Below are 18,111 nucleotides of genomic sequence, written 5' to 3'. Positions count from 1 at the left end.
ATAGCTGTGATTAAACTCTAAACTGTCACCCAAGTGGAAAAAGGAGAACCTCAATGAACAAACTGCAGGGATATGACTGGCTGGATAACAATAATGCTTTCAATTTCAGGCCAAATATTTATAATCATTATACTGGGCACCTCTTTCAATATTCTTTAGGTTTGCCATTCCAAAGAACTTCTGCTCATATAGCCTTGAAGACTGTGGTGGTTAACAGTAAATATGAAAAAAAAAAAAAAAAAAAAAAAAAAAAAAAAAAAAAAATAGGCAAAATACAATAATAAATGTGTAATAATAAAAATGTAGCTTAAAAATAAAACTACAACTGAACCATATAACAAATAATTTCTTATTTTCAAACAAATCATTCAAAATTTATAATAAAATTCATAGAAATTATGATATTGAAATAAAATACAAACTATTGCAAAAAACAAAACAAAAGAACCTATAAACATACATAACATAAATCAATAAAAATAGCTGATACTAACCAGTGCTTTACAATACATAGCAAAATGTCCTGTCAATCAATAGCTGGCAACTTCAGCGCTGTTGCTGAGGTGGACATGAAGCAACAATCCACAGGACACAATCAATACACAATCTCCAACCTGATCAACTCGACTCCAAGGAGACAAGCACTACTCTGGGAGGCATAAACTAGATCTGTTTAAAGCACATCTGTGCAGTACAAAAGCATTTTGTTAATACAAGTGCAGTCATACATATTTTAATGAATCCAAAGAAAACAGTGAAGGAATTACAATATAGGTTTTAGTGAGCTGCTTACCACGCAGTAAAACAAGTCGTTGCTATATGTGCCACTAGATGGTGCTGTTGCACTATAAGAACACGTCTCATGTTGCAGCCACACAGTTGCCAAATCCATCCTGGGCCTATGATTAGGTGCTGCTATCATATAGGTGTCCCATAAACACTTAATGGTGTGTTTCAATTAGAATTTCCTACTGCCTGATGGCCACTATGCCCAGGGCCACTGCGCATGCTGACATTTGATTTCAATTAAACACTCTGATGGTGTCATCAAGTCACTGGAATCATTTTATGAGCACGATGCGACATTGATGTCATCTTGGATCTGGGATCGTCACTGCAGATGACTAAAAGGGCAATGAGTCCCGATAAAGATGCTGCTATAAATTATCATTCAAGGACAGCCCATAACTGTTGAACAAGAAACCAACATTAAGTGCAAGAACAAATTTTGTACAAAAACTATCCTCACTCACAATTTTAATTTTATTGAAATACTACGTTTGGCCTGCATGTCATTCCAAAGTCGCAAAAATGATTAAGCCTACTCAAGTTATTATACAGTATACAAATAAGCAAACAAGACCTGTCTGCCATCTAGAGGTGACTGATAATATTACAACGTAAAACTACACTTGACCCCTGCATATTCGCAGATTCTCCAAAAAGCTTCTTAAATTTAAGTGAGCAAGTGAAGCATGCAAATGTTTTGATTCTTTCATGCAACTACACAATTTATGTGCGGTTTGAGTGGCGAGATGGTGATGCTAACCATTTGTGACAGAATGTGTCGTGTGTGTGTGCGTGCGGGGGTGTGCGTGTATGCGTGTGTGTGTCAGCCTACAACAAACAAGCTCCCCATGTGGAAACATTTGACAAACATGTGAGATGTGTTGCTTTTTCTAACAGCCTATTTTGTGCATAGGATAGAATGATGACCCTGAAACAATCAAAATTTACATGGAATGTGAGTAAAGAGTATCGGATGCTATTTGTAATATCAGTGTTAAGTGTAATGAATGACGGGAGTGCAATTTATAAGCGTTATGAGCTGTATGGTTCATAATTGGTTCTCGTTTGGCATATTAATAAAAAAAAAATAATCATACAAGTAGGTATAAACACCATATAATTATTATGGATTTACAAATGTATAGAAATTATAATAGAAAAATACGAAGAATAAACTTCAATAGAACAATAAAATAAGTAAACCATTAAATACTCACAATGAAGCTTTTGTAGTATAGATGACTTTTTATTTTATTTTATTTTTATTATATTTTTGAAAATATATTTAAAGATAATTTAGAATTGAAAAATATTTTATTATTTGAAAACAAATTCATTAATATTCAGATTATTAATAATAAATGAATGTAAACTAAATAAAGGATTCAAATTATTTAATAATTTTATTTATTTATGTATTTATTTAATCAAATACTTTCATACAATACATTTTAACCTTGGTCAAACATTACATAGTGTTTCATATTAACACATGAACATATTAACTCACTGAAAAAAATAAATTGATAGTAAATATTTGTGTCGGATTCATTGTGTTATAGTTATATAGTTTATAGAATATGTTTTAAAAATCTATATTTTTAATCGATTTTGATATTTCATAAGAAAAAAATAGCAAGCAAACAGAACATATTTGTGCTGCATTTAATAAATGTATTTTATAGAACATATTTTTTAAAGTGTATTTTTAACTTTACATAGCATATATTTTATTCATAAAATATTAATTGTAACATATTTTAAAACGAGCACATTTCTATATGTATACAAATACATTTTTTTTTTAAATGTAGGTGAACACCCTTACCAGAATAATCTTTGACTCAATAGCACAAGCCTCTTAGCAATTAAAACCAACGAGAGTCGTGAACCAGCTCTGGTCTGACTAAAGACACGGGTGGTGCTGGATACTGCGCGAGGTCAGCTCCTCTTACACTGATGCCATCGGACGAGCTGAGAGATACAAGGCCGACATTTGCTCTCATTGGAGTAGATAACAGGTGAGCGTGTGCATGTGTGCGTGCGTATTTGTGTGCGTGGAGTAAACATACCTCCCTGGATTGCAGCACAGTTCTATCGAGCTTCACACCTGTGGAGAAGGTAGAACAAAACAAGTTGAATAGTCCTTTGAGGACTATGGAGACATTTTTATGGTCACTATAGTGACAGGCGGGAGATTCATTGGCAGATTTAAGCAAGCGGAACCAAGGACGTTTATTACTCTGGACATATTTTTCAGATATAACCTGCAACATATCCTAAAACCAGCTGTCATTTAATCAGGCTGACAGGTCTAAGTGGGCCTACATGGCTGCTGATGGGTGGTAGTCGAGGGAAAGCAGGGGAGGTTGTGTGGGGGTTGCTAGGCGTAGACACCTTTGCGTAAGTGGCTTGTCACTTGCAATTTGGAGGGTGGAAGTGATGGATAAGGGGCGAAGAGAGGGTGAGAAAGTGGGATGGCAACCGAAACCCTCACTAAGTGATGCGTTCACCATGTCATGTTGGATTCGGGCAAGGGTGCTATAATAATATTACTCTACAGTCACGGTGTTTGATTCATTGATTGAGTTTTCTGTCTATGTTTGCAATTATCGACACTCTGAGAGGTCATTGAATGTACCTCGAGTCTCATGCCAAACGCAAGTCAAGTAGCTGTGTTTTCCTTTGCTTTTCTTTAGCAGCTAGTAGGGGTGTGAATTGCCTAGTACCTGACGATTCGATTCGTATCACGATTCACAGGTCACGATTCGATTCGATACCGATTAATCCCGATACGAATTTATAAGTCGATTGTTGCGATTTTTTTTCATTCAAATTTAGAAAATACTAATCAGTAAGCTTGTAGAGTGTAACATTTATATGAAAATGTATTATTTATTTATCTGAAATTTCAGTCTTATAGAGGTTGTAATTTGTTTCATGTTTGAACAGCAATGAAATAAAATATTAAGGCTTAATGTTCCGTTCATATAACATTCTTCCATGCTTAAGGTGTGAATCCTAAAAAAATAAAAAAATAAATAATAATAATAATAAAAAAAAATAAAAAAAAATCGATTTACCGATCATTGAATCGATTCGAGAATCGCGCGATGTAGTATCGCGATATATCGCCGAATCGATTTTTTTTTAACACCCCTAGCAGCTAGCATTCCCTAGTGCCATAAAGCTTGACAGTTACATATTGCCTGTATTCTCACCCAGTTCCTATGTGTAGATTACAAAACTTGAGTTTAATTAATGACTTAGAATGTTAGTGTTGGCTAGTATGTTAACTAGACGACTAGATAACTGAGTTTCATGTGAATGTGAATTTTGTGGCCGGGATTTGGAAATGAAATGATGAAATGAAAAAATCGGCTAAGGAAAAAAATCAATAAAAAAAAAAAAGGAATAGAGCTGCAGTGTGAAAATAGCTCTTTTAAACTTTTGAATTTCAGAATGCCGTGCTGTTTTTGACATTTCATTGTACCCTGCACGGACATGACACAAACGTGCCAGATGCAGCAAAGTAGAACATAACCAAGCCTCCATGTTTTTCACTGTGTATTAATTCATATTTTACTAACTTATGTGACAGTAGCTACAGTGTTCTTTTTGTTGTGCACTGTTGTGACTTGCCAAATAGCTCCAGAATGCTTTGATATTCTTGCGATTCCATTGTCACCCACACAGATTGTGCAGAATGCGGCAAAACATCCCCACACTGCTTGTTTCACAGGAAAGTGTACATTTCTTTGTGTGCTTGATTTTTGTCCCCCTTAACAATACATAGAGCCGATGAGAATTGCCAAGAAAAAAAACCCCTCCTGAACCTCCTTAATAGTCTTGAGAATTTGTTGTGCCCTGCACAGATTTAAGATCAACATTCGGGCTGCAAAAAAGCCACCCTAGAACATAATCAAGACCAAAATTTCTGACACTGCGCCGCTCCAGATTGATATTAATGAGATTTTATTGTACCCTGCACAAAACAGGATCAGAAAATATATAATATATTTGCGCATGTTATTTATTTTTTATTTTTAAATTAATAATTATTTATTTTATGTTTGTAAATGTGAAGTGAATGGCCTTGCCTATAATCAACTAAATGGTTAGGCCTCTTTGTGTGCTTGATTTTGATCGTCTGTTTTTTTTTTTTTTTTTTTAAATGGATAAACAAAACCCCAGACAGTAAGAAACTTGCAGTCTGTCGTGTTCCACCATTTTGTTTTGAAGTGCCCCACACTTGGGTGTTACAATAAAAGGTGTTGCCACCATGCGCTATGGTTTCAGCTTAGCATGCCTGTTGTCTTTGTTGCTCCAAAAGAAGAGGAGGAGAGGGAGGAGGAGGAGGAGGGGGAAGGGGAATATTTTCCAATCTTGTTTTAGTTCAGCTGTACTATTTGATCTCCTCACCCCTAATGATCGGTCATGTAGACTGTGTGGATCCATCAAATGTTGTTGCCGTTTATGAAACACATGAATATTTAGTACCGCAAACACACACACGCACAACAAAAGCGTCTGCTAACGCGATCAGCCCCTCAGACGACCATCACGTCGACATACAAGGCTGCTTATTGATCTTGAAAGGCCCATCGAGGTGGTAATTGAAATCTCCCAAGGTCTAATTGCTTCCCTCTGGAGGAGTTTTTATTTTTCTTCGTCTCCATCCGCCGTGTTCTTACACGTATTCTCGGCTGTTGCTTTTGCCGATGTTTTGCTTCACGTGTCACCTTTTGCTGTGTTTAACGCTGGAACAACAAATTAACATTTTGTGCCCAAGTTATACCTCTGTTGCGTCCGCAATTTATTTTTCCATCTTTTCCCATTGTGATGTCTGGGGCTTCGTAAATGCACAAAAAGAAAAAAAATATATTAAGCTGGTAGTTCACATGAAAGTGAATCCTGTTAAGTAGTGGAATTTGTTACACAAATTTATTGCAAAAGAGGCTTCAAATCCTTTGCGAACGCAATATTATTCAAGTTGGGATGCCCAAGAGAAGCATTTTCCTTTAATGTAATAGAAGTAAAACATGTAAGATAATTTCAAGCAAATTCAAGGGGGGAGGGAATTGAAAACATCATTTATCTTTGTAGTGTCTATTTGGTTACGGCTAAGAGTGCCTGCTTGATTGCAATTTCACAGGCGGTCAATTTCACTCTGCGTAACTACGCTATCGATTTTCACCATGGCGTCTGGAAAAACAGCAATAAATTGTGAAAACTGACATATGTAGCACAGGTGGTGGATGCGAGTCACATGATTTGACTCGGGTCAGTCGCCAACGTGACACTCAACATTACGGGCTGGAATTTGAGGGTGAGATTATCAAATGATTTCCAAACGCTGCCACTGCTGCTGCCCACCACTCTCTCAGTGGATGGGTCAAATGCAGAGAATGAGAATTCCAGAAAAAATGTCAGCCTCAAACACAGATTAGCCAATCTCTTGGTTTGAATGACCAATTTGTATCGGTTTGGCCCAAGGTGGTGAAAACACCATTCTCGAGTGGTTGTTTTAACCAAAGGATCTATTGGACACATAACTACCAGCTAGATTGGTCAAATTTAACTGACTAATCTGTTTTTCAATTGTAATCACTAGCTAGCTTTATCCATTCTTGCCCTCTACATCAAACCTTGAGAGCCTCACCTCTCTGCAGGGCCCCGGAAAAAATAAAAAAAAATAAAAAATTGAATATTCATGCAAGTGGGTGCGACACACGAGCGAGGGCCACATCATTAGCAGTATCAACCTTTCCCCCACTCGAAGCCCTCTGACAGAGATGCACATCATGCGGCATCTATTTTAAGGAGGGACGGACAAAAAGGACAAAAGCAACGTGGAAATAATGAGCTTGTTATACCAAACGGGGAAAGAGAGTTTTAACTAGCGACGGCGCAGACGGTGAGTGTTCTCCTTAAGCAGTCAAGTTGCATCCAAAAAACTCATTAGTTATTCAATTTGAGCGTGAGAGTGCGGGTGGGTGTACCAACACTGTCGGGATGTTGAAGAGGTTGCATAGCTTGAATGTAGCTTTGCAACGAAAATTGTTCTGAGGTGGTGTGCCAACAAAGCAGTGCAAGGATCAGCACGTTTACAATGAAAAGCTGCAGTAAAAGCCTTTGTGACTTTTTTTGAGGATGTTTGGAGGGAAGAGATGGTGATTTATGGTTTTGGTGCAAAATGGTAGATGTTGAAATCTAGTTATTCATCACAAGATGGAACATCTTCAATTTGGAGAACTCTGACTCCATGGCATTTAAAATGTTGAGAGATTCTTGTTATTCCTACTCACAGAAATGATCCCATACAAATGCAGCACTACTGCAGCGTACTTCAACCAAGATTAAACTAACACGTCAGTTGCTGACAGCATCGGTTCCAATTAGTTACTGACGCTTTGCAAAGATTCCTTTAACATCAGACATAACTTATGTGACTCACTGGAAGAGAACTAATAAATGAGAACACTTTCATTTGTTGCGATATACAGTTAATATGATGTCATCCTGCCTTTGTGCACTCCTCCTTCAAGCACATACCAGAATCCATTATTCTTCAGTACACTTTGGGTTCTACTTGACAAGAACAGAGCGACACCATCACCACCGTTCTGCATTATTTTCACCATTGTGTTCACAACTTCAAGCCTGGAAAATGTTCAGCACCACCTCGCGGGAGCTGAGGTATGAGATGACATCTCTTGTACCTAAATAACCTGAATAAAATGATGGAAATAACGAGCCTGGGTCAGGGTTATTTTAGTTTGGGAAATTTCATTATAGTTTATTTTTATTTCGTTTAGAGTTTTGTTTTTTAAATTTTGTTGTAATTAGTTTTCTAGGCGGCTCTTAGTTTTTAATTATTTTAATATTAGTTTTTGTTTAAAAAAAAATGTGTATAACTTGTGCACAATATTTAATAAACACGAGGGTAAAGTGAAAAAAAGTAAAAAAGTAATACACTTCTTCCATTGGAGCCAAAAGTTAAACACGCAAAATTGTCAACTAGGAGCGACATCATTTGAAGATGATTTTCTATTGGCTACTGCTAGATGACGTCACTTTCTTGTGACACTACTTAAATAACATTCAAAATCAACCTCAAAGGGTCATGTATTAAATTAATTACCAAAGACAAAAATGAAGGACATTTTCACTATTATTATAGTTAAAGGTAGTTTTTGTAAATTTAAATCATGTAGTTTCAATTAATTTTAGTTTTTTAAAAAGCATTTTCATTTTTGTTTTATTTAATTAACGAAAATGTTTTCAAATTTTTGTTTTAGTTATTTCGTTAATTTTGGTTAACTAAAATAACCTTGGCCTGGGTCAGTTTAGAACGGGCATTGACAACAATTCTTTCATTTAGTGGCCATGTTTGTCTGAGTCAACTGAATGAGGGCATGTAAGATGAGTGTAAATGCCTGCAAAATGACCTGTTCAGTCAAAGCTATTTGAGGTGTTGATGATGCAATGCAACCGTTCTGACCTTCCTCAGACCTCCGCCATGCAATCTCTTTCTTTCTTTTTATAACAGCATCTCAGAGGACGTGGTAAATGGAGAAATCCATAAAACGTTCTATGCTTCTGAACATCACGTACGAGCTAAACCTTTGAACTCTGACCCAAGTGCAAGGCAACGTGCATAAATCATTGAGAAGAAGGTGCTCACATGCACACACACACAATCCAAATGAGTCCCTTCCTTCATTATTTCTCTTCCAATGCCATACTTCATGGTCATTTCAGTAGTAAAGGAGGTAATATGTTATACTTATTATACTAGTGGGAACACGCTCCTTTTTCATTTGAATGCATCATCTGGAACATAAAATCATTCTAATTTAAAGCAATGGCACCAAAAATCAAGTGTAAGTGCATAGTCGATATTAAGATATAGTACTGCCTGAATTAGTTTAAAAAAAAAAAAATGTACTCGGACATGCCAAATTTAACATCTGTCACAAAACCTTGAAGCATAACTTAATTTTAGTCGCTAAGAAGATAAGAGAAATTCCTTTGCAGTGAAAAAGGCAAAACCATTATGTAATGTACTTTAAATAAAGGAAGTCACGCAAAAACTGCAGTCTCACAGGAAGTAAAAAAGGTGACTAAAGTCACGCAAAACGCAAAACAAAGCAAGTAACACAGCTAAACAGGAAGTAATGCTGCATTCGAGGATAGTCGGAAGTCAGACTTTTCCTAGTTCAAACCAAGAAGTGTGTGGGAACGCCCCGTTGAACATTCCACTTGCAAAGTCGGAAAAAAAAGGGACCACGACTTCACCGATGGACTACAAATGATGTAATTCTACAATGCTTTTCCCTTTGGAAACACAGACCTTGAATGGTAAAACACAATTTACTCTGGTATAAAACTAGATAGCTTTCTTCATTCATAAATATTTAACATGACTTCACGTAACACAACATACGTGACAGTATGCCGCTATCTCCCTGCATAAAATTATACGGTGAACTACTGAACTGTATGGAATGTTCATGAAATAAGATAAAAACAATAAATGAAGCAAAATTGCGAGCAGGTAAGTTTGCTGAAGGTCAAAATGAGTTTTGAGGTCCAAAAAATAAAACAATTTATCACTAGCCGCCATTTTGGTTGGGAAAAACCAAGTCGGATATATCCGACTTCTGACCATCCTCGAATGCATCATAAGACTAACAGCCATACAGGAAATATCACAGTTGAACAGGAAGTTACAAATTCAGACAGTGTTAAGATCTTTGCGGATGATGCTAAACTTTATGGTTATTGTAGTCGTTATGATGTTGGAGACTTAATCCAATCTGATTTGGACGCAGTTTATCAGTGGTCCAGTAACAAGCAGCTGGAAATGGCTGTGGAAAATTGATTGGGTGTGCATTATGGCTATAATGAGACTCACTGGTAATAATGTAGTTTGGACTTAGGGGTAGAACTTTTTCAAGTTTTTTTTTTTGAAAGTTTTGTCAACATTGTTCGACTAGAGCAAAGAGAGGCTTTTTGAAAGGTAATCTTATTTTTCCTAATTTTCACAAACCTAACATTGAGCTTTTCATGAAATTATATGATGTTTGTGTTAAACCTGGATTAGAATATGCAACTGAGGTATGGTCCCCTAATTTAAAACAAGACATTGACAGTGTGCCAACTTGACGACTTTCTCGTTAAATCTCTTTTTGTCAAACGCAACTAGCGACAAATCTAGCGACTTTTTCCGGTCTCCTTTCGGGTGTTTTTAACTTTTTTCTCTCCCATGATGTTATTCCTCTCTCCTGCAGCGTCCATTAGTATTACATGCAAATTTCAAATTATGCAAATTTGGTAATGATGTCATTTGCGACTTCCAGCTTCTTTTAGGACAGCCAAGAGCTACTTTCCTGACTGGGGAGTTGGCAGCAGAACGGACCACGTCTGTCCCTACCGGTCAATTTACTTGTTTGGCTTAGTGGATATATGTGATTTTGTTTGGAGAGAAAAAAATGAAGTAGTGCAACCTTATTGATTCTTTTGGTTGACACGCAATACAAGCATATTGAAGTAAGTGGGCTCATATCTGGTAATCTATTTCCATCTATTTCACGATGATATCTAAGATGACATGCTGCACTTGAAGACTGCTGCTTGTGAAAAAAAAACAGTTTCTATCATATTTGGCCATCTGTTTTTTTTTTTAAATACGATTTTCATTGCGCTACATATTTATTCAAACATGAGCACAGCAGGAGTAGAAACAACAAACTACACGGCTGGGAAGTGACTTGAAACGCATCAGCGATGCGACGATTCATTTCGACGGATCCTTCTCTGGGTGCATTCAAGGATATCGTGGATGCAAACAGTCATAGGGCGTGTTGCCACGGCAACTAGAAGTCTTCTGGGATGGGGTGGGGACGCGTAAACAAACCGACTGTCAGCTGCGGGATCGGGGTTAAGTGAATTAACTGAGGCGAGGCGAGACACACTGGGCTCTTAATTGGCAGTAATCTTATTCGGACACTGCACGGCTCATGACCTCGTTCGGGCGCACACACCCACACACAGGAAGTAACGCGGGTGTACTGGAAGTAACAAAGCAACACAGGAATTCACATTCAGGAAATAACGCATTTGCAGAGGAATGTTACGAGTTTAAGAGTCAGTAAGTGTGTCACACGTATGGACAAATACAACAGCCTCACTTGGAGCACCCCAAGGTGCCACGATGGGATGCGGATGTCTTAGTTAAGCCTCCGTGCCCTCCCTGCTCACCTCGATTTGCGGCGCGGTGAGAAACGGAATTGCGTCCGTCACTCGCTCGCCCAACCTTTGCTCTCAGTTGAGGTTCACGCTCTCATGCACACCAGATCTCTATCTATCCAGCCTTCTATCCACCCTCTTATCCTCCACTCCATCCCTCCCTCCCAACATCCACCTGCTCGGCTTCATTTGAGTCACATCAGCACACAGGTCAACTAAAATCATCCAATACACCATGGTGTTCAGTGCTCATTGGGACACTTCATTAGGTACCATCGAATATCTCTCACTACTGTGACCCATCCATAGATCTGTATCCAAAATTGTGCATTTACAAATAGTAAGAATGCTCTCGTTTAACTGACAAGGTGAGTACACCCTTAATTGATAATGTTCAAATTGAGCCCAGTTATATTCGTTTCATCCTGTCAGTGCTCAAACCATATGCCACACACTGGATCAAATTGGAGTGGCTGTCGTTTCAGAAGGAAGCCGCTCCTAATGACTACTGGAACCATGTTCTGTGGTCTGATGAGACCAAGATAAACTTATTTGGTTAAGATGGTGTCGAGCCTGTGTGGTCACAACCAGATGAGGGTGTACTCACTTTTGTTGCCAGGGGGATATAACTATCAAAGGCTATATAAGATGATACATTTCCATTGTGTCTGTGTTAATTTTTCTGTGTTGTCCCATTAAGATATAATTAAATATCTGCAAGAATGTGAGGGGTGTACTTAGTTTTGTGAGATACTGTAGGACTAGATGATTGAGACAGTGTGTATGAGTTTGATTGGGTTTGACTTGTCTAAGATGCTCTAAGATTGGAATTAAAATTACTTACTGAGTTAGATTTCAATATACTTGTTCCATAGGGTTGTTTTTTTTTTATAACTGACAGAGCTTTGCCATCATTTCAATGACTTAATATCTGTTTTTATGCACGGAAGAATGTTACATTTTCAAGTTTGGAGGTTGTTTAACTGCAATGTCCCCACAAAGGCAACAAAGATCAGCGTCTTTGGGCTTTTTAAGTCAGACCAATTACAGCATAGAGAGAAAAACCTGGTTGTTTTCTCAAGGCAACCACACGTCTCCATTGCCAGCCTTCATTGTCAACATGCCCGCCAGCAAGAAACCATTGCACACATCCATAGCAACTCCTGATTAGCCTCCAGCATGCCCCCTAAACCCGCCTCAGTCCTTACGTCCATTCTTACTCATTATCATTATTTACCAACAACCTTTTTTCTTATTCTCCCCTTTTAAACCCTGTGGCCTCATCCAAATGTGTTATCTTGCCCAAAATAAAAGTTCTCTCTCATACTGTGCTCTTTGCTCTGCCCTCAGGCAATAGTCCCAGTGATAAAATAAACAACGTGAAAAGCCAGTGGCCAGTTTATAGGGGAAAAATGTTTGGGTACATAAACCACTTACAATCCATAGGCTGGAGAATGCTATGTTTTGAGAACGTGTCCCTTTTATAGTATTTTGACTTATTCGATTAATACTATAGTTTCATGTTGTAACTATTTTTAATCTAATTCAATTTAAATATTTTGTCTTTATTTTATTATAATTACCTGTTTAACTATTTTTATTGTAATAATAATAATAATAATAATAATAACAACAACAACAACAACAACAACAACAACAACAACAATAATAATAATAATAATAAATAATAATAATAACTATTATTTTTATTTCTACCTATGACCAATTATTAGAAAAAATGCAATATTATGTTTATTTCTCTACCATCTACTATCTCTACGAGTAGCAATGTGATAAATAGGAACATAAATAATTTGATTCATTAAACAGCAATTCTGAACACCGAATTGAGATAACCCGTAAAATAATTCAAACATTCATCAGTCATAAACCTAAAAGCTCCATAACAACACAACAAAAAAAACAAAACACAAAACATTATTTCAAAAACAGCTACAGTATTTTTTTTTTTAATACAAAACATTATTTCAAAACAGCTACAGTATTTTTTTAAACACACAGCAGGGAACTGCTGCTTGATATGAAATATAAAATCTGAAAGAATATAAACAGAATCGCTGCCTAGTATGAAAAGTTCTTCTCAGTGAAGCATGTCAACGCTTATCCTAAGCCTGTGTATTAATGAGCATGTGTGTGTAAAAAAAATAAATAAAATAAAATAAAATAAAATGGTTGTCACAATGACTGACACTCCCCCTCGACCCAAAAATAACCGACGCACACATCAGGTGTCGCTGGCCCCAGGGTCCCCGGAGTGCAGGTATCGTTTAAGAACAAGGCTTGTTTGGGCTGCAGTTTACACGCCTGCTGTCACATCAGTGTGTGTGTGGGTGTGCATGTGCGTGTGTGTGTGCGTGTGTGTGCCACGGGGGGAAAAACACCTAAAAAATGTCAAACTGCTGCCAAGAGAAAGTACAGACAGATAAGGAAAACAAAAACATAAAAAACTTGCAAAACTTTCACACTTAGTATTCGTCATTGTGTTGTTTGTGTCATATTTACTTGCACTGAGCTGAAGGTCTGCATTGATTGACCACTGCTTGAATTTGTCGTATTGTCCAAGCAGACACTGTTGTATTTTTCTTGTCTTTTAACTGTTACAGGAGGGAATTTGCTGATTTTTGATTTATTACAATTACCAATAGTCTTCCATATTTTGTAATTGGCTGTGCTACCGATTTGATTTTTGGTCAAATATTTCCACATGCTTGTGCACTGCTGCTAGTTTGCTGAGATGCATGTTGTTAATACCAAAACTTCAAGCTATGATCATCATTGTACAGTGGTAGTCAGTTCATCGACGATTTAGTTCCACCGTTAGTAGGTAGTTAGAGAGTTGAACATAGTTTGATGGATGGACAGATGGATGCAGAGATTTGTATATAGAGGGACAGATGGCTGGAAAGAGTTAAGCAGAAAGACTGTCTGACTAACTAACCCACAAACGGATCCGACTAACCGACCAATAGAGGAGCCCTCATTAAATCACTTTGGTATTTTGTCCTCTCTGTCTACCTGTCTAAGTATCCAACATCCATCCAACCATCCATAGTATCCGTCTGTCTTGTCTCATTGTCGACTTATCTTGTCCTTGCCATTCCCATATACATATATCCATCCATCCATCCATTTTCTGAACCGCTTGCTCCTCACAAGGGTCGTGGGGGTGCTGGAGCCTATCCCAGCTGGCCATGGGCAGTAGGCGGGGTACACCCTGAACTGGTTGCCAGCCAATTGCAGGGCACACAGAGACGAACAACCATCCAAACTCACAAGCTCACCTAGGGACAACTCAGAGCGCCCAATTAACCTGCCATGCATGTCTTTGGAATGTGGGAGGAGACCGGAGTACCCGGAGAAGACCCACGCAGGCACGGGGAGAACATGTAAACTCTACCCAGGAAGGCCGGAGTCTGGACTCGAACCCGAGTCCTCAGTAGCTAACCAGTCAACCACCATGCTGCTATATATATATATATATATATATATATCCAAGTTGCGTATTCTGAGATCTACACCTTCGTGCCTGATGTTACATACCCCATTGCCTCGTCAAAATCACTCACTGTTGATTGGCCCAACAACTGACCTGGAATGCAATCTACAGCCTTGGCCATCTGCTGCATGTCAGTTGCAATAGCTAAGCCTCAATTTGCAGACGTTTCCTTACATTTTCTCTGCTCTTGTGCCCATAAAGTAGTCTTGCTTAAAGAATTGACTGGCAAATTTTCCGAGGCAAAGAGCCCGGTGTCAGCGTCTGTCTGATGCGCCAGCTTCTGCATTTAAAGTGATCGCAGAGGCCAAGTTTTCCCTGCTTCCGTCGTGTCAGACTCCCTTTCGCCCGCCTGTCAGGGAGAACGCTGGAAAGGTGAGCAGAGAGACGCGCTCGCTTCGGATATGCTGCTAATTTGACAGTGCTCAGAGAGGCCGCAAAATAATTGGAGTAGCATTTACGTGCTGACAGATAGAGCCTACCAATCAAAGCACCCCGCTTTTCGCAGACAAGTCGGGATTTTGCAGACGAGACAAGTTTGTTTACCTAAAGAGGAAGTAGATTAATTTGACAAACTAGACATGTGGCCTTTTGTCTGGGCTGTTTGTGTCTGAGGACCACCGAGGGGGAGCATACAAATGATGCCTTTGGGATAAACAGTGAAGTACAAGCCAGTGCTGGCCAGTGCTCATGCTTACGGATGTGTCTAATAGGGCAGCTCCTTCCAAGTTTTTCCAGTCAGGGAAAAAAGCTGAAAGTTTGTGTGCCTGTCCACCATACAGAAATGAGTGTCAGGCTTGAGCCGTCACCAGTAAAAGATTTCTAGCTTCAAGTCAGAGGCAAGAGGATCTTCCATTAGCAACGTGTCTGTCCACAGCTTCAGGAGGGAATTACCTGCACATTTGAAACCAAAACATCACTTACAATACAGCAGCTCAGACTGAAACATTCCACGAAGACAAGTGCAATGGAATATCAATGAAAGTTGGAGTTTCTGACAAAAAAAAGAAGTGCAAAGAATACTAATGAAAGTAAGTTTCTGACTAGGAAAAGTACAAATGACTAGGAGCAAAAGTTGGACTTTCTGGCTGGAAAAAGTAAACTAGAAAACCAATGGAAATTTTGTGACGAGTCAAAGTGCTATGGAAATCCAGCGGAAGATTTCTGATGAGAAAAATGCAACAAAATGCAGTTGAAGCTTCTGACTAGGAAACGTGCAATGGGATACGAATGAAAGATGGCGTTTATGACTATGAGAAGTGCAAAGGAATACTAACCAAAGTTGGAGTTTCTGATTAGGTGTGCAACAGAATACAGTAACAACGTAAGTTATAGAGTTTCTAGGAAAAGTGCTCCCAAAGACCAATGGCAAGAGCTGGGCAAAACCGTCATGACATCAACATTGACGGGTACCCGCCTTTCAGCAAGTGCTTCTATATTTTTGGTGAGTGCTTTATGATGCAAAGCCTTGAAAAATATACGACCTGAAGCAGGTTTACATCTGTCAATTGGGGTCAGTACAGACGGTCCTTCTCGTAGTGCTGTACTGCAATATTGTTGAATATTATTCCAAAAGCGTATTTGTACTGTGCAGTGAAAAAGTGGATTCTAAGATGTCAGTGGCATTCGATTCGGAAGTTCCACTACAGATGACAGCATCAAGACACTTTTGAGAGCTTCTTCACTGAAAGAAGCCATCAACGTCAGCGGTGGCCGAATGAGGGTTGCGTCTTCCAGATGGCCAGTGAAGATTTGGCCCGCGGTGGTTGACAGAAGGCTTCAAACTCTTTTCAAAACTCTTTGACTGGATCTCATTTGCACACTTTTCTTCTCCCTCGTATCCATCACACCACCCCGCTTCTCCTCTCTCCAGCCCCCTCGGTCTTCCCCTGGCTGACAGGATATGCTTTCTCGCCCTCCCACCACCTAATCTGGATCTCTGGATGTCGCTTTCTGCCCTATCGCCTGTCATCCTCCTGCGAAGAAGAGCGGTGCTAACAGAGCCTCGAAGCAACAAAAGGTCTCTTACTAACAACTTTCAATTTTTACAAGCAGCATTTTTTACTTGAAAGTTGGGTTCAGGACCCAAAATTTAAATAATTTGTTTTCCATAATATGTCCAATTCCGACAACATGCACTAAACACTTATAGTACCTACCATGGGGCACGCACATCTGATCAATCATAAAAGCAAGACGTCTAGTAGTAGAAGTACAGAGCTGCTACTAATGGAGAATGACAGACTACGACAGGGGGAGAGTGAGCTGAGTCACTGTGGGCGTGCGAGCGATGAATAAAAGAATAGGCCAGCTGTCTGGATATCTCGCGCCGTCTTGCCTCTCCTTTGATACCAACACCATTCCTGCCGCTCTCCCTTGGTAATCCTGCTCATTACGCTGTGCTGTCCCTCTGTTCCTAGGCCATGGCCAAGAAGATGGAGAGGAACAGGAAGGAAGGGAATGTGCCTACATGGTGTAGGATTGCTTCCATTTCCTGTGGATTCCACGTTGATTTGATGCTGCGTGCCAGAGAACGCAAACAGTAGGACACATTCGACTTAGATCTTAAATATAAGGACCCAACTTCAAAGCTATTGAATGAGGATGTAAACAAATACAATGGGTAGAAGCATTGGCATCTAATAAGGTGAAACTGTTGGGTGTGTTTCTATCTGGTGATATAATCAAAATATGACAAATATATTAGAATGTATGTAAAGTGAAAGCTGAGCTTTTTACAAAACAAATCCTCAAGATGATTGTCAAACTTCAACACTATAAGGCGGTGTAGGCAAAAATCGCCCATCTATCACAAGGCGCTGTTTCTAATTTGGGCTCAGTTGGGCAACCAAAAGCCAGTTGAAGCTCATCAAGTACAAGCAGTGGAATTTGGCTAAAATGGTTGATTCAAAACAAAATGGCCGACTTGCTGTTCAATTTTGCAGCTTGGGTCCAGGCCTCACAAATTTTGTGGAGAGCAATGAAACTGCTGTCAAGAGCTAATGTTTTCTAATAAACCAGGCAATGTTACTGAACCCCCCCTTTTTTTTTTATTAAGTTGGGGATCAAATAATGCATAGATTTGTACCTGTTTATCAAATGTACAAAATTGATGAAAAGTATGAGTTTTAAAAGGCAAGCCGAGGACCTCTAAAAGGTTGTTAGTAGCAGTTGTCTAATACTTGAAACAGAAGTTGCCATTAGCCATTTCTGCCCTCCTTTTCACTTCTTGTGTCAGTGCTGGGCCAACATATTTAATAGGTTGTATTTTAGAATGGATGGCATGAGGTTACTGGTAATCTCAAAAAAAGAAAGAAAAAGGTCAAGTCAAGGTCAAGTTTCCTCGTATTAATTGTAGTTTTGAACTTGTTTTGTACATTTTAGAAATATTTTCCCTCGAGTTTCAAACAACAAAATTGGTATATTTGACCAGCAATATAGAAGATTACTGAGGCTCTTTTCAGGCTATTTCTTGAAAAATAAAAACATTGAAATTATCAAAACATTGTTATTTTTCTTGTATTTTATTTTTATTTTTATTTTTTATCTCATTT

The 18,111-nt window shown here is 38.6% G+C and overlaps 1 protein-coding gene across 2 annotated transcripts in view; it reads right to left on the bottom strand.

Annotated features, from left to right (window-relative positions):
• Positions 1–18,111, bottom strand: part of chst8 (carbohydrate (N-acetylgalactosamine 4-0) sulfotransferase 8) — a 134,468-nt gene that overhangs the window by 6,925 nt on the left and 109,432 nt on the right. For both annotated transcript variants that reach the window (XM_077519649.1, XM_077519650.1), the window contains one exon: positions 2,862–2,899. In XM_077519649.1, the coding sequence (XP_077375775.1) occupies positions 2,862–2,899 (38 nt within the window). The remainder of the gene's footprint in view (positions 1–2,861; positions 2,900–18,111) is intronic.

This window comes from Festucalex cinctus, chromosome 4, assembly GCF_051991245.1.
Source record: "Festucalex cinctus isolate MCC-2025b chromosome 4, RoL_Fcin_1.0, whole genome shotgun sequence".
NCBI lineage: Eukaryota > Metazoa > Chordata > Actinopteri > Syngnathiformes > Syngnathidae > Festucalex > Festucalex cinctus.
The sequence above is the reverse complement of the archived record's forward strand: the minus strand, read 5'-3'. Positions and strand labels throughout refer to the sequence as shown.